Below are 25761 nucleotides of genomic sequence, written 5' to 3' on the forward strand. Positions count from 1 at the left end.
AAAAATCTCTATTTCTGTAAATGCCAGAGTTTGCCAAAGGCCTACCCCTCTTTCACCTAGAAGTCCCTCCTAAACCTGATGGTTACAAGGCCAGGATATCTGGCAGCCTCCAGACTTACACTGACAGTCAGGTTAGCCCAGTGGACTTCTGTTGTCACGATGTTGTGGTCCTTCCAGTACTGTAGTGTGTGATTGTTTGGATTCTCTGGGGGAGTACACCTGCAGCTGAGGGGAAAAATAAAAATGATTCCTAAGGAAAGCAGGTAAATATTCGATTAAATATTTTTAGCCATGACTGAGTTAAGGCTCTCTCACAGGCTGCTTTGTTTCTCCTTTGCATATTTCAGATCCCTAGGGTGGGTCCTATTGGTTGAGGCCCATCTGTAGGCCCAGCCACACTCCAGTTTTTCATTTGATTGTTACTAAAGATGGACTCAAATCAGTGTATGGGTCTTGGATTAAATTGTGCTGACAACCACACTTGGCATATGATGTACCCAGAATGAGTCCTGGTCATTTTCTTGTTTGGTTTCTATCTCTTAGGCTCTTGCTATGAAATTCAGTCTACATCACAAGGAGGTCCTACTAATGCCCCAATCAGTTCTCAACAACTTCCTCCAAGCCTGAATATCTTATTCCCTATATACCCTCGTCACTTTCTTGTTTTAATAATTGTCTCCTAGAATTGTGATGCGCTTCCTGACAGTGCACTATCCTTGATAATATTCTACTGCCTTGGCCATTTCCTGGTTACTCATGCTAGAGCCAGGCCTGGAAGCTCCTTTAACTTGCCCAGGCCTCCTCTTCTATCCAAACCAGACCAGACCACATCTGCCCCACTGGCCACAATGTTGACTTCTAGTTCCAGCATGTTTCATACCTGAACTGGCTCCAAAAAATGGTCAAATGATACAGCCATTCCTATCAACTTTGTATTATCTGTGAATTTAATAAGCATGCCTTCTAAGATATAGCATGATCAGAATTAAAATTAAAAAAGATCTCAACAGGTTAGAATAATAGGAGGAAACCAACAAAATAAAAAGTAATAGAGAAAGCTCTAAAGCCTTATATTTAGGTTTGAAAAATTCCAAATTTGGAAGCAACCAAGGTGTCCTTCAGTAGATGAATGTATAAATATAGTACATTCAGACAATGAAATATTATTCAGCAGTAAAAAGAAATGAATGATCAAGTCACGAAAAGACACGAAAGACCTTAAGTACATATTACTAAGTGAAAGAAGCCAGTCTGAAAAGGCTACGTATTACTGTAAGATTCCAACTATATGGCATTCTGGAATATTCAAAACTATGGAAGCAGTAAAAAGATCAGTGGTTTTTAAGGGTTGGCGGGGGAGGGAGAGATGATGAACAGGAAGAGTACCGAGGATTTTTAGGGTAGTGAAACTATTCTGTATGATACTATAATGGTGGATACAAGTCATTAAATATTTGTCAAAATTCATAGAATGTACAACACCAAGTGTCAACCCTAATGGAAACTGTGGACTTCGGGTGATAATGATGTGTCAATGTAGTATCATTGATTGTAACAAATATATAACTCTCGTGTGGGATGTGAACAATGGAGGAGACTGTGCATGTGTTGGAGCAAGGGATATATGAAATTCTCTGTACTTTCTAGAAACTCAACTTTGCTATGAGCCTAAAACTGTTCTAAGAAATAAAGTCTATTTTTAAATAATGAATTCCACACATATTAACATAAATTCATGTAAAGAGCTGAGGAGTTCTAGTTTCACATCAGCACCATATGAACCAACAGTGGAATATAAGAAAAATATCATCTTGATTCTTATTAACAAAAAATTACAGTTTCCAGGTCCAAAGTCTACCCAATCCAGAGCTGGTCACTTTTGGCTGTCTTCTCCCACTAGACTATAAGCCTCATAAAGGTAGATCCTTTGTCATGTTTACCACTATGCTTCCAGGGCCTAAGACAATGTCTGGTACATAACAGGGGCTCAATAAATATTTGTTAAATGAATAAATGAATGATAAAAAGAGATTAAAGAATGAACCTTACTTACAGAAATGAGAATTCCAATGCTAACAAGCTAGGCTTGTCACTAGGCTTTGAAGATTATATTCCTTAATCATTGTTACTTTGTAATAAAATAATTAAAATTCTAATAATTTTTTTATTAATTCTGATTTCAAAAAGGTTAATGAATGGGTAACTAGAATATATAAAAGTGCATTTGTGGCCATGCAGTGTGCTCTCTCTTCTCAGGCAGTTTCAGGCTGAAATTGTTTGCTTTACAACCAGATCCTCCACAGCAGAACTGTACAGCCAGGAGGAGGGAACTTGATGTCCAGAGCTAAAGGAAGGATCTTTAGTTATAATTTGGAGAATACTATTCTAGAGAAGAAATGATTTATAGGACCAGACTTTCCTGGATGGATGAAAACACAGCCAGATTCTGTGTTTCTTTTCCACATAATCCAAACTATATTGAACACATGAAGAAATCATAGTCTCTTGGGTTGAAATCTAGGAAGCAAATAAGTTTCTAGATCTTTATGATATGGTGAGAGAGACCCCTGGATCTTAAAGGAATTATTAATATATCTCTACCTAATGATTCCTAAGAGTTGCCTGCACGTACTTTCAAAGAAAGAGAGTCCATTCTCTCACTTAGTAATATGGTCCATGGGCTTACAGTAACTTACAATAACTTACAATAACTAGCCAAGTTCTTCCCAATAACTAGCTCAAATTCTCCCTGATACATTTACAGCCTATTTTTGTTTCAATGCATAGAACCAAAAGATATGCTCTGGAAAGCATTTCTCAAGTCCCCTCTGTGTTTCACTCTTAGTCTATCTTTGCAATCTCTTTTGATTGTTCTCCTCTGGCATTCCTCCAAGTCTCCTCATCCATCTCTGAGCTCTGTTTCCCAGAGGGCCAAGACACTTCCTTACCAGAGGCTACAAGCACTGCCTGGCACACTACATCAGCAATTTAAAAAAAGTAAGCAAAAAGCACACTTACTAATAGAGGCTAAGGTGGTCCAGCTGGCTGTGCATGTGGATGGGGTAGGTCTCTGCCAGGTGAATCAGCTTTTCTATTGCTTCATAGATGAAAATAATGCAAATCAAGGAGGCAAATGCTTCTTCAGTGAAGCGGGTTATGTAGCAGACAAGGGAACTGGCATCAGTTGCCACGAGGACAATACACAGGAAGGCGGTCCATAGTCCAATACAAGCTCGAAGGGAGAGGTATGAAAGAGCATAGTCTCTGAAATAAGACCAAAGTTCATCAAAAGGCATGGATGGATGGCATTAAGAGACAAAGGGTCAGAAATACAATTAATTCATCTCATATAACCCATACCAGCATTGGAACCTGGTTTATCCCTAATTCTGACTGCATTTCACTCCTAAATAATGCCCTGGCACAGCAGTAGTAAAGATTTGTCTCATGGGATATGGGCAAGGATATGAACAATAGAGAAGGAAGGAACTGTCTCACAACATTTCTGCCACTACTATCCCATATGATTAAGACCTTATTCTTGCAGTAAGAAAAAGGAGCTGGCCCTAGTCCCACGTGTTCCTATTTCTAACACAGAATGAAAAAAAAAAAAAAAGATTTCATAGGAAAGGTAGGGAAACCGGAGCACTGTTTAGTCCCACTATCACTAGCAACCAGAATATGAAGGGGAGATATTAGGATAAATTAAAAATTGACTTACAATGCAAATGGAGGAGTTTGAATTAGCCAGGAAAAGGGTTTTTTTTTAAAGATAAGTGAAGACTTCAATAATGACTGACAGACATTAATCAAGCTCTTTAAGAATAGGAGATCTGCTATTTTAGGGGTGCTACTACCTGAGGACAGGACAACAGACCAAATAACGTTCTTTTTTCAGGTTTCTTACAATCCAGAATGATATTGCCAGCTTGTGCTCACATAGGACCCTGGCATTCAACCCTGGCAGCACAATAACCATATTGAGTTAGAGTTTTCAGAAAAACAAATGTCTTACTTGCAGAATTTGAATAAAATTTTTTCAAACACGAGCACTGGCCCAGTACTTCCCAGGATGGTGAGAGCCTGTCCCGCAAATAAGGAATAAGCAATCCCAGTCATGGAAGCTCCAAACAAGGATTCAATGGCACTCTGAGAGGAGAAAAAAGAAAATCGTCACTGAGGCCATAGCCCATCAGTAAAGAGCAATGTTGGTTTGTGTACATTCTTGACTTATCTCTCATGTGTACCTTGACAGTCATTTGCTTGTATCTCATCTTAGCAAGAGTGATGTCTACAGACCACTAATATATGTTTTTTTTTTAGACAGAGTCTCACTCTGTCACCCCAGCTAGAGTGCCAGTGGCATCATCATAGCTCACTGCAACCTCCAACTCCTGGGCTCAAGCAATCCTCCTGCCTCAGCCTCCCGAGTAGCTGGGACTATAGGCATGCACCACCATACCCAGCCAATCTAATACTCTTCTAAACAGATATCACTTTAATAATCTAGGTGCCCAAATCCACTCACACATGATTCCACAACTAAGTCCTATTCTTCAGTGACCCAATTCAGTAGTTGAAAGTATATAGAAAGCACGATAATAACACTCACGCTATAAGCTCTCATACAGAGTCACTTGAAATCTTATTTTCAAATGGCATCAATATAACCATTTTCCATCTTTAAAGCAATAGACAGTTCAAATGGGCAATAGCTACTGAAACTGATGTTGTAGCAGAACAGTCTGTTCTAAAGGGAGAACTGTGTTGCTCTTTGAAACAACAGTCAGAAGTCCATGGTAATTCAGGAGAAAGAATCCAATCTCCTCAGTCCTAGACTAGGTAATTTCTCTTCACCTCACCCTGCAGTGGACCTGGCTGCCGCCACAGTATTTTAAGTCTTGTTTGACACCATTAAAAGTGGTTAAAAAGTCTTACTATACGTCCTTCAGTGGCTTCTCCAAGCAATCCCCCAAAGGTGATGACAGGTGACATGCAGGCACAGTACAGGAACAGAAAGGAGGCCAAACACTGCAAGCTGAGTGCATCCCGGTAGTCGCTCCAATACCAGGGGGCCTTCCGCTTGATGTCCAGCACCAAGCCCCCAAATAGCCTGTGGAAACATGGCAGACAGTCCTCTAACACAATCCCTCTTCCACAAAAGCACGTGAACAGCACATAGTTGAAAGCATTTCTAATGTGCTTTATATTGAGGTAATATTTTGGATTCTATTTGACCCCAAGTATAGGAGATCTCTCTGGGGTCAGCAAAGAGTGTCTTTGCAACCAAGGGCATGACTTACAGTAAATTTGAATGATTATCCCAAGAATAAAAGGAATTAATTTATATATGCATATTACCCATTCAATAAAAAGTTCAAAAAAATTAACATGAAAGCAAGTATTAGCTTCAAACTTTAAATTCTGAGCTATTCTTAGGAAATGTATAAAACCAACTCAAGATGATGATTGTTAGTTTTATTAAATGTTTCTAGATAAAAAGCCCCTATCACATGCACTTTCTTGAATAACTACCTGCCTTACTAGTGAGAAATTAGCACAATAATCCATTCATGCAATTGACAAGTAGTAGCAGACACTTGGTGACAGGCACTGTGCCAGGTACTCGAGATGCAGCAGTGGGCAAGACAAACACAGCCCTTGCCCTCCAAGACCAGCAGTGCAGGAAACAGACAGTGTTGTGAAGCTGCTATGGTAGCATAGAACAGGGAGGGGCATTTCAGCGACGACTCGAAGGATGGACTGGGAATTAGTCAGATGAGGCACAGGGCCTAGCATGGGTGACACTTAGAGGTGAGAGTGCATTGCAGGTTCAAGGTGCTGAAAGAGTTAAGACTGGATAATACAGTGTGAAGGGCAAATTCCAATAGATGAGGCTGGAGAATCTGAGTCACATAGGACCTTGTAAATGGCTTTAAGGAATTAAAACTTTATTCTAATTGCATGTGAAATTACTGAAGAACTATAAACAGGGGAGCAACATAATCAAAAATGCATTCTGGATGGATCACTCTTGCGGTGGTGTGATGAATGGAGCAGGGATTGGGATGAGGAAAAGTGGATGGATTCAAAGGCTAATGAGGAGGTAGAATCAATAGGACTTGAAGGCAGGACTTCAGGACCCTCTCCACTTCCCAAAGATGAGACAGACCAATAACAAGGCATCCCACACTAAGGAGGAAGAGTACTCCCAGATTTGGCCACTTTCTCTAAAAGTGTACTCACTGCACCAGGGTGAAAGCTGTCAGGTGAGTAACAAAAAGAGCCACTCAGCATCTACAGCACAAATCACCTGGCTTCTTCCACAAATCAATGACATAGGAAAAAAGGAAAAGGGACTATTATAGAATGGGGACATAATAATGAAATGCAAACCTTGACTGACTCCTATATCAAACAAAAGAACTCTAAAAAGATGTTGCTAAGACAATCATAAAAAGTTTAATATGGACTGAGCATTAGACAATTTAAAGAATGACTTAATTTTGTTAGATTTGATAATGGCATGATAATTTTTTAATGTCCTTATCAAACAGAGATACATACTGAGGTGTTTACAGTTAAAATGGTACGATGTCTGTGATTTGCTTTAAAATAATCTGGAAAACATAAAAATAAAATTAAGTGGGAAGAAATTGACGAAACAAGCTTGGTAAAATGTCAGTAACAGTTGACGGGTTGGGTACATGAGAGTTCATGATACTATTCTGTCTTCTTTTTTCATGTGTTTGAAATTTTCTATAATAAAAAGCTAAAACAAACAAACAAGCTACCCTCTCATGGAAGGAGTCTTGACCAGCTCTCCTTTTTTTTTTTTTTTTTTTTTTGAGACAGAGTCTCACTCTGTTGCCCGGGCTAGAGTGCAGTGGAATCATCACAGCTCATTGCAACCTCCAATTCCTGGGCTCAAGCAACCCTTCTGCCTCAGCCTCCCAAGTAGCTGGGACTACAGGCATGCGCCACCATACCCAGCTAATTTTTCCTATATATTTTTAGTTGTCCAGCTACTTTCTATTTTTAGTAGAGATGGGGTCTCGCTCTCGCTCAGGCTGGTCTCGAATTCCTGAGCTCAAAGGATCCACCCACCTCAGCCTCCCAGAGTGCTAGGATTACAGGCGTGAGCCACCGTGCCCAGCCTTGGCCAACTCTTATTTTCCTTCTGTCACCTAGAATCCTGGAGGAGTATGAGGTGACCTGGGACCCATATGCTGGCTAAATCAGCTCTTTCTCCACTCAAATGCTATCCTTCATCTAGCTAATTCAATGGGCATGCAAGTGGACACAGGGCAGACACTATTTTACCTTACCCACTTGCTCTTTTCCTCTGGTTTTAGTTGGTGTAGTTCATCCTTCCTCAATTTATAACATCACAGTCTGGACCTGGGCTTAGGGGAGAGAGGCAAGGCCAACCTTGTGACCTGCCCTAGTTTTAGCCTATCTGGCAAATCTAGCTTAGGTAAAAGCGCTATCTACAGGGTCAAGAGTTTCACCTCAAGGTTTGGGACCAAGGCTCCGGTTAGTAGTAAAGTGTCACTTTGTCTTGCTTCCTCCTCTGGGTAAATAGCCCCTCAAGGACCTTATAGGTAGCAGTGATTAGTCTGGGGCAAGGATTTAAGGGTTTTGGGTCCTTAGCTAACATAGCATCTTTAATCATGTGAATATGACCTCCTCATCATTAATAACCTTCCTTTGAAAGGCATTATTCTAGGAGAAGAATTTCCTTCTATAATACCAAGTCCCATCCCACTGAGGCCACTTGAGATGCTGCCATGATTGGTCAGGCCCTGGACACAGGAGGCATCTTCAGAAAGGATTGTCTATGAGCAACAGACAAAAGATTTATGTGACATGGATTTATGAGAAGCCATAGAAAGGGAAGACATCTGTCTGTCTAGCAGTGATTAACAGATAGGGAAAGATCTGAGGTTCATATCAATGGTATAACTGTAAATTAATAAAATAATTTCTGAATACTGTTTATGGAGTCAGCTTCATTCATGTATAAAATCAGACCATAATTGCACATCTACAACAGGTATTAATCAGGCATAGATACTTCTCTTCCTATTTGAGACTTCCTTTCCCTTTCAATACTGTCCTTGATGTTAAGTTTTGGGGGGCAGGAGGCACACAGGGATATGAATTTAAGCTTGATGTAAGAAAGGACTTACCCGTGCAGAGGGTCACTAGGATCTGGAGCACTGACTTAGGGAGCCCTTCCCTGGAGGGCTTTAGGGACAGGCCAGCCATCCATTTGTCTGGTGTGCTTTGGAAGAAACCTGTTTGAAGTGTGGGGGATCATCGAGATAGCAGCTCCTGATTCTTTTTTTCATTAGCCCTTCCCAAAAGTGGTATCCCCAATAAGGGACAAAAATCTACCCTGGAAAACCCCTTTCCAGAGTATCCTCTCCTTGTTGTGGAGCTTCTGGCCTAGGAACACTCTAGTCATGCTTTCTTCTTTGTCACGTACGGCATCCCTGCCTAAGTCAACATCAGGGAGGTTCAAGATACTGTCTTAGCCATGGCTTGAAGGGTCATATCATACAGAACTCAGACTGCCTTTCAACTTTGTCTCCTTTCCCACCTTTTTAGAGTCTACTACAGCCCACCTTCAAATACCTCTCCATCCAACAAAGATAACATCTGCTAAGTCTCCATGTTTTGCCCCCAGGTTGTGCAACATGACATGCATAAGGCAGGTTTTGCATCTCAAAGAAACACAATTAACTGGTTTGAAGAATTATAAAACCTGGGCTAATGTGTTTTTAGTTTGTACAGTCCAGGAAGGTACAGAAACTTCTAGGACGTCCATCTTTAGGGAAGGCTCACATTTACCTCCCACATAATTTGAGACTGGGAAAGGGGCCAGAGCTGGTCTGGAACTGTGATTCCTCATGCAGGCATTATGTCACCTGGCTTAAGAGACTACAATGGCGGGAAGGTCATGTGTCTTGAGGTCCTTTACTAAGGTCTCTGAGGAAAACATCAGGAGTTCAGAAAGAAGAAATATCTCCCATACCAAGCAGAACTAAGTTCTGAGCCTGGAGCTTCCTTTCAGCTTTGTCAGTTCCAGAAGTTCTTGATATAACATTATGGGAGAACTCCTACAAACTCCATTTGAATTTGTGAGTTAAGATACTTGGAATTCGTGATTAAGCACACAATTATCCTGGCAACATGGGATTTTCTTTGGGGATATCAGGCACCATTTCTGAGATCTTACAGCAGTTGAGATCCAATCTAATGGTCTCCCAAGCCCCGATGTGCAATTGATTATAAGTGATCCTCTCAAAAAGCCTGCAACTCTAGTTTATTCTATTTTCATTGGCACCAAAAGAACTCAAAATCTCACCTCTGCACAGAAATCTGTTTGGGGGAAACTCTGTTGCCTATAATTCCACTATTTTCAAACTCTAATTCCTAAGATGTGGAAACTCTTTATATCTAAACTATAAATCACAATTCTGAATTGTTATCAAATCCATACTCAAGACCCTTTCCTTAAAAAATGCCACCTCTCCTTGAATAATTGCAGTCCTGGAACACATTCTAAGATGCTTCCCTCGAACTGCCTCTCAATACCAGGCCTCACCACCCAATTCAGACTTCTCCCAACTTTAAAGAACATATTTAACTCACTCTTAAAGGCTGCTCCCTCTTTTCAGTGACCCCTTCAAATCAAAGGGCCCCTCCTTTCCACCAATGCTCTCTCCCAGAGGATAGCTATCTTCCCTCACCCTCAAATACATTCCTCCAACCAGAAAACACACTCCTCAAACCAGAACACTGTTAATTAAGTGCCTGCCATTCTATCCTGTTTCTCTGTCTCCTCTTTTCACTTTTCCCTGAATTTCCAAGAGTAGAAAAATAAATTGCTCTCCATAATTCCAAAACAACCCTGACTTTCCATTGCATAGAGTACTGAGAATAGAAGAATAAGGAAAACAACTTCAAGCAAGCGGGAAGAAAAGTAGGTGAAGGCAAGGGAGTAAAGGATGTAAAAGTTTCTTTCTATGATCTGAGTCCTGCCCTGAGAATCTCTACTCAGCAGATCCTTTTAGACACAACACAACTTACAGAGCCAGTTCCATAGTTTCAACCTTCTCCATGATCTGAGGGTACATGATCTTGGATGTCACACCAGCCCAAAATATCATCCTCTTTTACCACATTCCTACCTGCGAAAGGTAGGTAGGAAATAAAAGCTCCTAGTCTGGGGACCTACTTCCCTCACCTACCATAAAGGATCTCCTCCTTGGACATCTGTCTTTAAAATTTTGGTCTAGAAGAGTAGATTGTCTATTTTGAGGTACACACACCTAAAATAGGACCTATCTTCCTGCCCTAAGGGAGCTTCTTAACCTAAAATGATCACTCAACATTTATCCATAGCCAGTCCATTCCATGCTACAGAACAGGCATCATTCTAAATGTATTCATTCATTCATCAGATGTCGAGTGCCTATTCTGTGCAGGGCACTGTGCTAGGAAGCTAGTAGAGTCTCCTCTCCTTTTAGAGTAAACAGTCTAGCAGGAAAGACAAGAAATCAAGCAATAATAATAAAGTATGATAAGGGCTATAATGTAGGGAGTGGTTAGAGCTCGATGCTGTCATATTACATAGCAGGAACACCTAACCTCATCTCTAGAGAGTCCTGGAAGACTTTTTAAAGGAAGTGTGCCGAAGGTGAGACAAGGATAAGTAGGAGTTAGCCGGGAGATAAGGAAGGAGAAGAGTGTTCAAATCAGAGGGAACAATGTGTAGGAAGGACTAGAGGTGAGACAGAACATGGTAGGTGGTTGGATAAACTTGAATGAATGAATACAATATTTGATATATTCATAATACTTCTAGTCAGTGCTTCCATTTGAAAAGTCATCCCCAGCCAATAAATTCCCACTACAGAGAAGGCAGCTGAATGAAACAAGACACCTCATTTCTTTACACAACTTCTGGCCAATAAGCAGCATCAGCTGTGAAATGTCCCAGAACTTACCGCCCAGTACGCTGAAGTTCTGGCCCGCTATGACCCCCATGTGATTCTGGTTCTATGTGGCAAACATTTCCATTTGGAACTCCAGGCATTTTCCTTTTCTCCTTTTAACAGAAGACCACAAAATTAGTAAAGCCAGCATCTCTTTGTCCTTTCTGCCTTTGCAGGGAGTGGCAATGGGGTAATCTAAGAGCAACCAAAAATGCCCAGATGTTTGTAGCTTTTGAATGCATTTCCTGAAAAAAATATATAATTTCTCTTCTTCTGCAATAGTACCTGACTCCTAACCATGCTTTGCCCAGAAACAGAAAAATGGGGGATTTGGCATCAGTTATGACCTAAGTTCCAGTTTTAAATCTGCCTCCATATAATCTTAGTTTACCTTAAAACCTTGCTTTAGAAGATAGTTTTATTCCTCGTTTGTAAAACTAGGGATAATAATACCTTTTGGGAGATTTTGCAGGGAAGGTTGAATTCGCATATATAAAGCGCCTGGCTGGTGTCTAGTGCACCGTAGGAGTTCCCTTCCCATCCTTAATGTGTCAGAAAAATACAGAGAGCTCTATTTGCTGCTCCCTATATACAACTTGTTCTTTTCATCTGATGACTTTGTACACAATATACTCCCAAGAAATGTCCTCCCTTTTCCTCTCTGCCATTCCACATCAATCCTTCAAAATTTGGCTTAAAATTCATCCCCAGGTAATTCTGACTAACCCCATCACACCTGAGCCAATCTATGTTATGGCAGATCTATTTTTTATTACTGTTCCAACATTCCTTTTTTTTTTTTTTTTTTTTTGAGACAGAGTCTCGCTTTGTTGCCCGGGCTAGAGTGAGTGCCGTGGCGTCAGCCTAGCTCACAGCAACCTCAAACTCCTGGGCTTAAGCGATCCTATTGCCTCAGCCTCCCGAGTAGCTGGGACTACAGGCATGTGCCACCACGCCCGGCTAATTTTTTTCTATATATATTTTAGTTGGCCAGATAATTTCTTTCTATTTGTAGTAGAGACGGGGTCTCGCTCTTGCTCAGGCTGGTCTCGAACTCCTGACTGCGAGCGATCCACCCGCCTCGGCCTCCCAGAGTGCTAGGATTACAGGTGTGATGTTCCAACATTCTAGGTGTCCTGAAATAGGGCTACATCTCAAGTTATTTAGCATATATCCATATGGTCTTTGCTTTGTCCATAGTGGGCATTCAGTAAGTGACACTAGTCTCCATTGGCTAATGTCCATACATTACCTGGGAAGGGACGTTTTTGGGTGGCTCAATTCTAATGGAGGGGTCCCACTCCCCTGGAGGGAGCACCGTCACCTGGTCTAGGAACTCATCAATCCCCGCCAGGAGATCATCTCGCTCTTTTGCCTTATATGCCACATCATGAAAAATCTACAGAGAAGAGAAAAATCCTCAGGAAAGTTGAAAGTAACTTAAAACAATCACTAATGGATATGGTGAATAATGGATACAATCTCTTGATTTTTATCTCTGTAATGAGGATCTGAGATGTAGAAAACTTTAGCACTTAGAGAAGTACAAGGATAAAAGGATTAAAAAGTGAACCTGGAGATGAGATAGGTCAAAAAGAATTAAATACATATCTGCTAGTATAAGAAGAGATAAGACATGACATTAAAGTCATACAACTATAATATCTCCACAAAGAATGAAAGAAAAGGGAAGATGTATGGGAAATTTTCCTGATCATAATGATTGGAAACACTGGATAGAATTACTAATGAAGGTCATCCATGAAATAAGCTTCCCAATCAAAGAAAGCTGATGAAACACAGCCCACACAGTCCTCTGCCTCTGAGACACATGCCTTGAAAGCCCTGCTTTGTAGCTTACATGAGCAGCACAGTGCTCACCAGGATGTGCATTGTGGATTCAACACAATGCCAACGTCTGGTTGCTTTGGTACAGACAAGTCCGGACATTCACATTACACTGCCTGAGATCATACCTGTGACTTTATACACACTGGTCTCATTACATGGAAAAAGAGTGAGGTTTCTTTATGTAAATAGCTTGGACATATTTAATTAACCATCTTCTCTTGAAAGTTAAGGCAACTTTAATATATTTCTCTCTATACCCTACTTGGCAATAATAATTTTCCAAAAACAAAGGTTTCTCTGCATCTTTGATTACTCAGAAAAGGAGAAATAACATAGGAAGAAAAATCCCCCAGAGGGCTTTGTCCTCCTACAGTAGGCTCTGAGAGAGGTGCCCTGAACTGCTTCCTAGCAGACATTGCAATTATAATTATTTTATCCCCAACAACTAGCACAGTCCCTGGCACAGAGTAAACATTCAATAAATATTTATGAGGTGAATAAATGAAGCAGAAGTGGCACATACTTCATCTGTCATGATGGTGGCCATGGATCTGCCAATTTCATGGTACTGCTGACCTTTCCCTACTGGACCCAATAAGATAAACAAAAACCTGGCAAAACACACAGAGGAGGAAATTATGTAAGTAAGTATAAAGAAGTGGCATCTTACTCCTCTCTAAAGAGCATAACATTTCTCTCTCCTATCAAACAAAAATCATCACTATACCTTCAAAAAAAGCAAACATACTAATAATGGAGCACTTCAAGTCGCCTTGACCAAATAGCTCTACTATGGGCATTGGAAGCTATTTGTGTGATATCATTTAATAATGTGGTTATATTTCTTAGGGCTTCCTAGACACAATTCCTAGTTATAGAAAGGACAGTTTATCAAAACATGGCATTGTAGTGCTAATTAAAGGTTATATGAATCCCTTGCATTGTTCTAATAAGAAAATGATGGGGAGAGGAGCAGGATAAGGAAGTTGAAAATGATCAAGCCCTGTAGAGAGTCTAAATTGTGTTTTGGGCATCTGAATACTGTCTGTAATCAGGGGCTCTGAATCACCAGCAGCATCACCTTCAGAGCATATGAATAGCCTTTTGAACAAAAGTGGGCACATTTGCAAGCCACATAAACCCTGCCAGAATTGTGGAAAGAGACAGAAATTCCTTTGCTCAGAAACATTTCCCTGGGACAGAGCTCTATAGAACTGGGAGAGCATGACTTAAGTTTCCTATTAAGACAAGTGATTGGCCCTTGCTATGCCCTTTGAATGTTCATTAATTCTCTATTTCCAAGACTGTAAATACTGTGCAGTCTTAGAATTCCTCTCTGCATGGTGGTTAATCAAATATATTCTGATTTTCTAAGATTACTGCTGAATTTTAAACACTATTCTTAAAATTAATTAATCTTAAATTTTGGCATTAGCTGGTTTCTTTTACCAGTGCTACACAGATTTGCACTTTAGACAGAATGCATGGAGTTTTATCTCTGCTTTACCTTGTTGGGATTGGCACTTCTGTCAGGCCTGAGAGAAGAACAGCTGGAGACAGTCTCACAAAGGCAACGATGGGGCGGTCCAAAGTATCCACCTCTCCAACCAGGACATTTGAGGCTTCTGCCCCAGTGGGAATTTTTTTCATGAAATGAAGGTCCACCTGAAAGTCCAAAAGAAAACTCTGACAATTTGGGAGCCATCACCTTAAACATCAATCATCCTCCTCCTACCATATACTCATATGTCATTTTATGGCTAATAAATATTTTCTCATACTATTTTATTTGATCCTTACAAACACTCCAGAAGGTGGGCAAGACAGATCATATTAGTTCCACCTTTAAAAAAAAAAAAAATGAAGTATCTGAGACCTAGAGAAGTGAAGTTGACTTGCCCAGGAGCACAGAGCTTTTAAGATACAGAATCAGAATTTTAATCCAGGTATTCTGATTTTAATCCCATTCTATCATGCTGCCTCAAAAGGGAATATTTTTAAAACTCTGGGCCACATTCTTTCCCTTTTTAAACACTTGAACAATTTGTCAGAGATTTCAGGTTTTCTAAATAAAACGGGGAGGCTTGTAAGCAGAGAAAGTGACATGACACTATCTGTTTTAGAAAGAGCAAGGAAAGGCTGGAGGCAGAGAGACCAAGGCTTGGACCAGACTGCAGTAAGGCACTGCTACTGCAGAAGGTCTCAGATACCAAAGTCACAGTCCTCAAGAAGAGTTTCAACCAAGAGGTAGTTTTAAAAGACAGTAACAAAAATATTATTTTGGCAAAACCCTTCAAGATGAGAAGGAAATGCTGGAGAGTAGGTACCCTCCAAAAAATCAGGGTGTCTGTGTTAGGGAAGATTCTCAGTAGCTAGTTTTCAGCATATTGAATCTGGAGGAACAAACTGCTGAGTCAGCTTCATCCAAGCTGGAGTAAAAGGAATTAGACATGTGCAAATGGGCCTCCTTTTATGCAGAAAGGGCTCCGGTCTTGGAGTAAGAGTCTTGAAACACCGAAGCTCACCCAGACTCAACAATTGGACTCTGGGTTCCACTAGAAATAACCTTAGGCCTAGAAGCCAACTTCCCAAGTCTCTGCTCACCTTGCTTAAATCCACAGGACTGTGTTCACAATTCACTCCATTTTTTACTTCAAGATGTGTAGTTAGAACAGACTGAGGAGATACACTTTGACCTGTTTGGAGAAAACCAAACAGAATCCTCTGAGTCCCTGCCCTTTTCCTCTCTGATACACCCCACTCATCATCAGTTGGCTATGCCTTCTCCTGAAAAGCCTACATGGAGAAGAGGTTAAGATGACTATCAAGCCAGGACCTACCCATACTTATCTCTTTACCTACTAGTCAAGGGTAAGGGGAGGACAGAGGTCTTACTAATTCTACACCTTCTTCCTGAACATATTCATGACCCTCTTGTATTTCTCTATTCAGGCAGTAATACAAAACCAGAAGTATATATGAGAGACCCCTATGGAGAATTTTTCAAAAATATAGATTCCCAGGCATATCTCCTATACATGATGATTCAGTAAATGTGGATACCAGGAGATAAATATACATGAGGCCCTTCCTGGCCACAGGAAAAGGAACCAATCAGCAGCTGAAATTCATTGATGGTTTACAACCCTCCATGTACCCAGCTAATGGCTTTACATGGATTAACTCATTGAAGCCTCACAATAAACTTATGGAGTAGGTCCTATTATGGTCCTTATTTTACAGGTGAGAAAGTGAGGCTTAAAGGTCATACACTTTGCAAGTGGTAAAGCCAGAATCACAAACCTAAAAGCCTGACTCAGGAGCCTACACTACTGTATTTTGCCTCCCTAATCTAAGACATGAGTTTACTCATTTCACCTTCTCTGGTCCCAAATATCCCCAGTGTGGATATCTCCCAAAAGCCCCATCAGTTCTGAGGCCACCCTAGGGCACAAGTGCCTCCCCTTGGGTCCACTGAGAACTATCTGAAGAACACATCCCATGTGCCATGAGAGGGAGATGGGCACCAGTTCCAGCCACCCAACTTACCAGTCTCCAAAAAGTACTAAGTGTCTAAGTGGGGATGGAAACATATGAGACAAAGATAGCCCCTACCCTCTAGTAACTCAGCATCTCCAACTACTTCCCAAATGTCTTATTAATAGAGAGAGAAAACAATAACTCCTAATAATCTTACCATTTTTATCCATCGAATGTGGATCAGACTGCTTCTTGCCAACCTCAGCAAAGGAACGAACAATGGGAATGAGGTTGTTTCTCTTCTTTTCATTCTGATGATGATGCTTTTTGAGAAGGGCTTCTCGTACTTTAACCCTCATGCTGTCATTCAGGTCACTGGACAGTTCTTGCTGGTCCAGGATCAGGTCTGAAAAGTAGGTACTCAGATGAACATTCAAATTGAGGGTCAGTGAACCCAAGGAGGAAGCCAACACCAGGTGGGGTGAGGGTGTAGGACATGAGGTAGGGGGAGGCAGCTCCACTACGGTCATTGAGGTACAACTTTATCTTTAGTGTCTGAAAGAGCTATTTGATGATAGTGGCTGTGAAAAGTTATACTTTATTCATGTAACAAATCATTATTATTAGGAATAGAAACTATTGAACATTTAATATGTGCCAGGAACTATACTGTGAACTTTACATACATTATTTTAACTAATCCTTTTACTAATAAGAGCCTTGGGTGTAGGTATTATTATAACAATTTTTACAGATGAGGAAACTGAGATCCAAATGTTACAAAATTGCCCAAGGTGTCCCATCTAATAAGTTACAGAGCTGGGGTTCAAATTCAGGACCATCTAACTCAAAAGCCCACATCATTACCCACTTTGTTCTGTCATCTGCCAAATTTCCCCTATATTCACTTCCTCCAAGACTTTAACATTGCTGTGATTGTCAAGAGGAACTATAAACTATTGAACTTCACACATGGCTACCTAAAAGTGAAATCTATAAGAAAAATTAAGTTAACTAACCACTCACCCCAGATAATTGTCACCAAGCATCACCTTTAAACCTATCAAACCCAAAAGAGTTGAGGGAAAACAAACAATCCCAGTACCTGGTGATGAGTGTCAGTCAGCACAACAGTTAACAGTATGGGTCGTGGAGTTAAAGACCCACATTCTAGCCTAGTTCTGCTACTTTCTAGCTGTAAGATCCTGAGCAAGTTACATAATCTCTCTGTACCTCAGTTCTTCATCTGCAATATGGAGCTAATATTATCACCCACCTTAGAAGGTTGTTATAGAAAATTAAATGAGATGATATATAGAGAGTGCTGTTTCAGTTGATGCAGTTTACCTAACCTTACCACTAACATTATGAATACATCAGACATTTGATGTGAAGAATCATAGCAGTTTTACTTCAATCCCACATACCTCTACCAAAGCCTTCCTAAAACCTCAACCTATTCTCAATTTCTAACTCCATCCATGACTATCCAAGTGCCAGAAGCAATAAATGAAGAAACTCTATTTCATATTCAACGGAAGATCCATATTCTGTGCTTTAACCTTTGTATTGATTGGTTCCTTCCTCCTATATTATAATATAATCACATTTCAGGATCCTTCATCTCAGAAAAAAAACCAACCACCCCATGTCCCCCTCTATCTACGGCCTCTTCTCTCTCTCTCTCTCTCTTCTACTATTACTTAAAATTCTCAGAAGAAAAATTCCTCAACCCCCTGTAATTTAGCTACTCCAATGAAACTGCTTTTGATAAAATCATCAATAACCTTCCAGTGGCTAAATTTAATGGATGTCTCTAGTCCTTACTTCACCTGACTTCTCTGCAGCATTTCACACTGATGAATCGAAACTCTCTCCCCTCTTGGCTTCTGTAGCTGGATGAACAGTGACTCCCCACCCCGAACCTGTGAATGTGACCTTATTTGTAAAAAGGGTCTTTGCAGATATAATTAAGGATCTCAAGACAAGGTCATCCTGGATTACTGAGTTGGGCCCTAAATCCAATGACAAATGTCCTTGTAAGAGGCACACAGAAGAGAGACATAGAAGAAGAGAAATCCACATCAAAACAGAACCAGAGACTGGAGTTATACAGCCATAAGCCAAGGGACATCCAGAAGCTAGAAGCCAGAGGAAGTTAGCATCTCCCCTAGAATAATTTTCCCCTAGAGACTTGGGAGATGGTATGGAGCTGATAATACTTTGATTTTGGACTTCTGGCCTCCAGAATTGTGAGAGAATAAATTTCTGTTGTTTTAAGCCACCAAATTTGTGGAAATTTGGTAGAGCAATCATAAGAAATGAATACCAATTTCATGGCCATTACCTGATTCTCCTCCTATCTCTCTGACCACTCCTTCTTACTCTCCTTGACTGACCTCTTTTCCTCTAACACACCCACAACCCCTCAACAGCCAGCCTTAAATTGGAGTCCCCACCAGGCATAGTGGCTCATGCTTGTAATCCTAGCACTTTGGAAGTGCAAGATGCGAGGATCACTTGAGCCCAGGAGTTCAAGGCTGCAGTGAGCTATGATCATACCACTGCACTCCAGCAACCTGGGCAACAAAGTGAGGCCTTGTCTCTAAAACAAACAAACAAACAAACAAAAAAAAAAAAAAAAAAAAGGAGTTCCCCTGATTTCTGTCTTCAGTCCTCTGATCTTCTCTCCCTTAACAACTTCAACCCCTTCCAAGACTATAAATACAAGCTTCCTATGAACTGAGGACCCCCTAAAATGATATCCTAGTCCTTCATATCTCTCCCCTAAGCACCAAAGTTCCAATTACTCACTAGACATCTTCATCCACAAACACCTAGAATGCAATAAGTACAAAACCAAACTCATTATCTTCCCATCAGACCTGCTTATTTTCCAGACACCCAGCCACTTAAGCCAGAATCCTTAACTCTCTTCCCTTCATTACTCCCAGTGAATCTGCCAAACTAGTCTTATCAATTCTACCTCCTGAATCTCACTGGAAACCATCCCCTCTCCTTTCCATCCTCTACTGCTATTGCCCTTAGTGTAGGTGACATCTCATCTGAACTACTGCAACAGCCTAATCCATATCTCCCTTCAATTCACCCTCTATATTCTATCATTATCATCTTTCTAATACGCAAAATTTGATTGGTTACTACCCTGCCCAAAGCTCTCCAGTGGCTCCCTGCTTACACAGAGTCATAATCAGCTTCAATAGCTCCCAGGGATTCTTCAACCTTACACAAACCTTTTACAGGACTCTCATGGGATTTCAGACACACAGCCAAAAGCTAGCAAAGTATAGATGCAACCCAGTGGTGAACACCAGAACTCCATTTTTCCCAGGTAGTGAGAGTGGCACTTCTGGGGCACCTCCTAAAAAAGGAGGGGGACACAGGATCCCATCAGTGCTTACCCCTTCCCTAGGTCCTCATGTGACCCCAGAGAGGCAGAATTACTTGGATACTTGAAATGGAAAAACGTATGGAGAAATTTTTATTTAACCTGCTCAGCCAAACAAACCCAATCCAAGGTAAAAGTCCCCACATGCCCCCAGGTGTTTCTCCAATCCTGTTCCCAAAACACTATAATAACCTAACAGTCACTCAATCAGATGAAACTCCATCAGATATCCCCGTTTCATGTACTTTGGCTCAATTTCATGCATGTCTGCCCTAGATGCCATATGAAAATTTTTTAATTCTCTTTAACTCCTTTTTCTCCACACAACTCCCAAGTTGCCCCTTTCTCTAATTATTACCAAACATATCTGTGTCATTGCATTTATTTTAATTGCTATTTCCATGGCTATTTCCCCCACTAGAAGGTAAGCTCCTTGAAGGTAGGAACTTTATCTTTATTTCCCTGTGCTAGCACATTATCAAGCATATAGTAGATACAAAATAAATGTTTGCTGAATGAATGGGCAAATGGAAGACTAAACACCATGACATTTGAATCCCATAATAAGCCTATGAAATAGGTAGACTAGTTTATTAGTTTTAAACCCATCCCACAGCTGAGGACATTGAGGCCAGGAAGGTTATGACTTGTCCAAGGATACACAGCCACTTTATTCTTTCTGCTGCACCACACTTCTTTTTTTGTTCCACACTTCTTAAATTTACACAGAAGTTCTCATGTTTTCCCTCATCTACTCTTACCTGAAATTTCTTCTATGCTATTTGCCCGCATGTCCAGAAGGACTGTTCCATTAATAAGGCAGCTCCTCAGCTCAAAGAGACTGTGCAAGGAAAGGGTCGCCACGTAAGGCTTGCTCCAGCGCTCTCCCCCGTCTTCAACATCTTCTTCGAACTTCAGCCATCTGAAAGCATTACAAATAACTGGATGCCAGAGATAGAAGGTGAGGAATTTTCTTTCTTTTTTTTTTTAAGAGCAACAGATGCTGGCAAGAAAATGAGGAATTTTCAAGGAGAATCTGTAAGCCATAAAGATATCTGAATAGTCATATTGAGCATTATAAAATCTAATCTACATGTTTAGGGTACATTGGTAAGTGAAAAAAGCAAGTTACAGAACAGTGCAAGTTTGAGTATAGTTTAATTCTATTTTTATTTAAAGAAAATTTTAAAAATACAAACACACACACATGAATAAGATACCAAATATTATATTCCTCATTATCCCTGGGGTAGTAGGATCACAGATAATTTTCACTTTCTTCTTTTTGCTTATCATTATTTTCTAGCTTTCTATAATGAGCATGCATCACCTGCACAATTAAAAAATAGATCTAATCTATATCACTTGGACACATTGACAAATCACATTAATAAAATGGTAATATTTTTCTTATTATCAGTGTCCTGTGTGACCTTTAGAAATTTGCAAAGACAGAATGACAAAAGACTAATTGACTTGTCACTTGTTATTAGGTTGATTGGCCTATTTAAATCTTTCTACCTGTAGAAAATGTTGACGATATAGCAAGTATCCAGGAAGAGCTGTTTCAATGAGAGCTGCAGCCATGCTTTTCTAGTTATCCACTTCACCTCCCGAGGCTCAGGCATGCTATCTTTGTATCATCTATAAGGCTAGAGGAGCCTAGACACGGCCCTGGTTATCCTGGGGGCTCTCCTGGGATTTGAATCTCAGACAAGCATCATCACTCTACAGCTATCCCAGGAAGCCTCGTGTGGGCTGGCTATAATTCCAAGGGTCTCTGTGAGGTTGAACTGTCCCAGAGGAAGTTAAAATCTCAAAAATTCTGGGACGGCCAGTGAGTTAAAACCCAAATGACTCTATGATTCAACTGCAGAAAAAGTCTGGACCTATGCTACGTCTGTTGCACAAGATCCCGACCGAGGTGGCACTGTCCACATCTTCTACACTAGACCCATAATATCAAGATAGCCCATAAACTTACTCTGAGCCCCAGGCATATGAGAGAGGACCCCCTGGACATTCCATGTCTCTGTCATCAATCCCATGCCCCAGGTTACCTGGCATAGGTACGACCAGAGGCATCATAAAGAGGCCAACACCAAGACTCCTACAGGAGACTCTGGAACATCAGTCATCACTTCTCCCAAGAAAAAACAAAAGGCAGGTAGGCCTATCATTTGCTGAAAGGTACACACCTGCCTACCCAAGCAGATCTTGATGTAGGTTATTTTAGGGCCTCACCTAGCGGTCTCCTTCCACGCAGCATCTTCTCCCTCTTTCACACAGATCTCATCCAGCTCTGTGAACAGCTCATGAGGCACATGCTCTTCATCCTCCTCAGTGCCAAGAATGAACTGAACACGCTGAGATGGTGTGTCTAGGAAATCAACCAAAAATAAAGGTCTGCTCCTAGCCTCAAACTTGGAACAAAAATAGCATTCTGCCTTACCTAACAACTTGAGGAATATATAAAAGACAATCCTGAATGCAGATCAAAAAGATTTCTTTATTCTCAGAGAAAAAGTTATTCTGTGGAAGTCATTTCATAGGAGGAAAAATTTATGAACTAAGTCACTTGTGGAAAACCCACAAGAAACTGGAAATCTGACAAATTTGATCAAAAGGAATGGCTAATTCTCTAGCAAAGGATTTTACCTATTATGGTATTGATTTTGGAGGGCCTGAACTGTGAAGTTTTCATGAAGATAACTTTGATGTTTGGAGGCATTTCTTCTTCTTGGAAGCAAGCTCTGAAAACCCTATAATAGGGCTAGCGAATCAAGACCACCTGCTTATGTCCCTCAAACGTCCCCTCAGCCTCACCACACCTCAGACCATGGACACCTGCCCTCTCTCTCAAAGCTGTTACCGTGGGCCAGGGGTTCCAGGCCTTCCTCCCCCTGGCTGGCTCCTTTGCCCCGCCCTCGTCTCCGGTGCTTCTGGCCATGGGTGCGATGGTGCCGATGGCTCTGCCGGCCCAGCGGCATCCGAACTCCCACATATAGAGTTCTGTGACCTGGAAAGAAGCAGAAGGTCTATGGAGAGGACTCCTTTAGTAAAAGAAGCCTGGCATAGTTAAGAAAAAAAGACCGCAGTTCTTTGGCCTGGTCACAACTCCGGAATGACAAAACTTCAAAGACTTCCAGGACTAAAGATACAGAGATCTTGGAGTTGAAAGGTCTCTTCCTTTGTCCTGCATGTAGCTCTCACAGGGTGTCATGAAGATCAAAAGAAATAATGTGTGAACGTGATTTGCAAACTGTAAAGGCTAATATCGATGTTAATATTATTACAACAATATGATTGAGTAACTTTTAAAAAAGGCAATACAGTAGCTCTATGACAATTGTGGCAAGTCTTGGCAGGAAGGTAGTTTAGAAGTCAACCCGCTTGGGTCCAAAACTTAATTCCATCATCCACTAGCCATGGAACTTTGAATAATTGATCTAATCTTTCTATGACTCGTCTTTAAAAAGATACTAAAAACTTTTTTTAAACTCACAGAGTTTTCATAAGCAGTAAATAAGATAATATATGTAAAATTCTTAACACAATGCCTGGAATAAATTTTAGCAGCCAATACATTCTAGGATCAGCTTCCATTATTTTTGTTTCTGCATTGTAGAATATACAATCTAGAATAGTGGTGAAAGACTAGTTATAAATTATAAGGAGCATGAGGCTGGGGTTAAAGAGAGATATTAAATATTGTACAAAGAGAAAGGAACATGAAAAAATAAGTGATCCTCTCCTATTCCCTCTTGCCTTCTATAGACCTTTTTGTTTTGATCCTGACTTCCAGACCTCTGTCACCTCCACCTGGATTCCTCTGCCTTCCTTCCAAGCTTGGAGCCAGAATCAGTAGCTTGAGGGCTGCTCCCACACCTGACACACAGCACCTGGGTCTGCCTCCATTTCTGCTGGGTGGCTGCTGCTCAGCACTCTAGATCACAGGCCCATTCCCCACATCTTCTGCCACAGGAGCTGTTCTAATCTTTAGCCACTGTCTTCAAATCCACAACCTTATCCACATTCCCTCCCTCTGGGCAGGTGACCTTACTTCAGATTTTACCAAGAAGACTTCAGCCCTTCATGTCCCCATCTCAACCTGGCTCGCTCTCCTCCCCGGCTTCTCCTCTGCCAAGCTAATGGGCGTGGCTCTTGATCTCATCACCTCCCACTCTGGAGTCCTACTGCTTCAGTTATCCCCAGTCTCTTCTTTCCAAACATCCCTTCCACAGGCTTCTCCTGGCATATCCTAAAAAGAAACCTTCCCTCCGCAGTGCTATTCTCCCAAGTTCCTGCCCTGTCCTTCCTTCTCCATCAAACCACTTTCAAGAACAGTAACCAACTTAACTCCCTGTCCTCACCACTTCCTCGTTCCATGTGGCTTCTGACTCCACTCTCGACTGAAGCTGCTTTCATCAGGGACACCAGACACCACTTAATCACCAAATCTCTATCACCTTACATCTTCCTCCATTCTGTTCAAAAGACTTTCTTTCTTTCTTTTTTTAAGACTAGCCAAGTACAGTAGTGAGAAAGAAGGAGAGAGTAGAACAAGGAGTTCAATCTGTAATGAACTGTGAAAATCAATTGAGATAACTCACTACATTCAGACCAACCTCAAAAGCCGTTCTTGAGAACTCCCCATGTGTCAGACAGTATCCTCGGCCACGTCCTCTTCCATGGTGCTCTGGGCTCCCTTGGCTCCCGCACCACTGCCCTCTTCTGGTTCACTCACACTCCTCTGACTGTGCTTCTCTATCCCTCCACAGTCCACCAAGGGAAGGCTCCCCAGGTTTCTGTCCCTGGCCCCTTTCTTCTCGGCTTTTAGTGCTATCCACTCTCCTGACTTCAAAGTCCACTTCGACAGTGACTTCCAAATCTTTATCTACAGTGATTGAACATGTCCCAAAGAAAATTTACCATCCTCCATCTCGAATCAGGCTCATACTCATTTCTTCCATGTTTTTGTCTGTGGCATTGCCATTCTTTCAATTTTTGAGGCTTGAAACCTCAGAGTTCCTTTAGATTTCTAGCTCTATTCCCTTGCCCCTCATTGTACTTCCTATAGATTAGGGGTATCGAGCCTTTCTTTCCTCCTATTTTAACAAAGCAGGAACCTCCTTCCTGCCTTCCACACTAATTTAACCATTTAAGCCTAGAAACTAACCCTTCTGGTCACAGTTCTGATCATGGCTCACCTGTACAAATTCAGGACTCTTCATGCTCAATCTCCAGACTCCTTTCTAGTCTTTCCTTCCTTTAGTACAAGTTGTCCATTCAATGGGAAAATAAAAGGAAAGACCTCTAAGATAACTGAGTAATCAGCTCAAGCGAGATAAAGGTGGAAACCCCACATGCTCACATAGGATAAACACTCTAGGGGGAAAAAATCTAAAGATGTACAATTTCTGCATCTACCCCAGCAACAGAACACCTGGTTTTGACTCCATCCCTTCCTTATGGCCTTGGCTGCTATACCCACCAGCATCTCACACTTTTGTCTCTACCTGAACCAAACTGCTATTCCACAAATGTGCCAATGCTCTCTGGACACTGTCTTGACTCATTTAAGGTTCATTGCAAATATACCTTCCTTCTTGGTATTATTTCTGATTTTCCCAATCAGATGTACCACCTCTTTCCTCTAAATTCCCAGAGTCCTTGGCTAACACTTTTCTCATGCACTTATTTTCTGCCTTGCATTAAAGTTAAGCAGCTACCTATCTTATCACCCACTATTCATCTGTGAGCTCCCCAACATCCCAGATTAAACCCTCCTTTCAGAATCCATACACAACCAAGCACAATGTCTTATACCAGTCATTGTTTCACAAATGTTCAGCAAATGGAATCTCTCCTAAATGCATCCCCCAGGAGCATAACCCTTTAGGCGTCCACAGAAATACACAATCTGACCTAAGAAGGCCTCTGACTCTGAGCTGAAAGGGGCCACAAAAGGAACATGTAGCGAAAGTGAATGTGTTTAGGGGTAAATAAGTACTC

The 25761-nt window shown here is 41.1% G+C and overlaps 1 protein-coding gene across 1 annotated transcript in view; it reads right to left on the reverse strand.

The window, feature by feature from the left end:
- SLC4A8 (solute carrier family 4 member 8) overlaps positions 1-25761 on the reverse strand; it is a 69163-nt gene that overhangs the window by 22671 nt on the left and 20731 nt on the right. The window contains exons 3-15 of the mRNA XM_045554883.1: positions 22619-22765; positions 21991-22126; positions 20508-20668; positions 16555-16743; positions 15462-15553; positions 14365-14522; positions 13381-13468; positions 12259-12405; positions 11019-11119; positions 4939-5113; positions 4016-4149; positions 3019-3264; positions 120-225 (exon numbers count right to left, since the gene is read on the reverse strand). Coding sequence (XP_045410839.1) covers positions 120-225; positions 3019-3264; positions 4016-4149; positions 4939-5113; positions 11019-11119; positions 12259-12405; positions 13381-13468; positions 14365-14522; positions 15462-15553; positions 16555-16743; positions 20508-20668; positions 21991-22126; positions 22619-22765 — 1880 coding nt within the window. The remainder of the gene's footprint in view (positions 1-119; positions 226-3018; positions 3265-4015; positions 4150-4938; positions 5114-11018; positions 11120-12258; positions 12406-13380; positions 13469-14364; positions 14523-15461; positions 15554-16554; positions 16744-20507; positions 20669-21990; positions 22127-22618; positions 22766-25761) is intronic.

Source organism: Lemur catta, chromosome 6, assembly GCF_020740605.2.
Source record: "Lemur catta isolate mLemCat1 chromosome 6, mLemCat1.pri, whole genome shotgun sequence".
Taxonomy (NCBI): Eukaryota; Metazoa; Chordata; class Mammalia; order Primates; family Lemuridae; genus Lemur; species Lemur catta.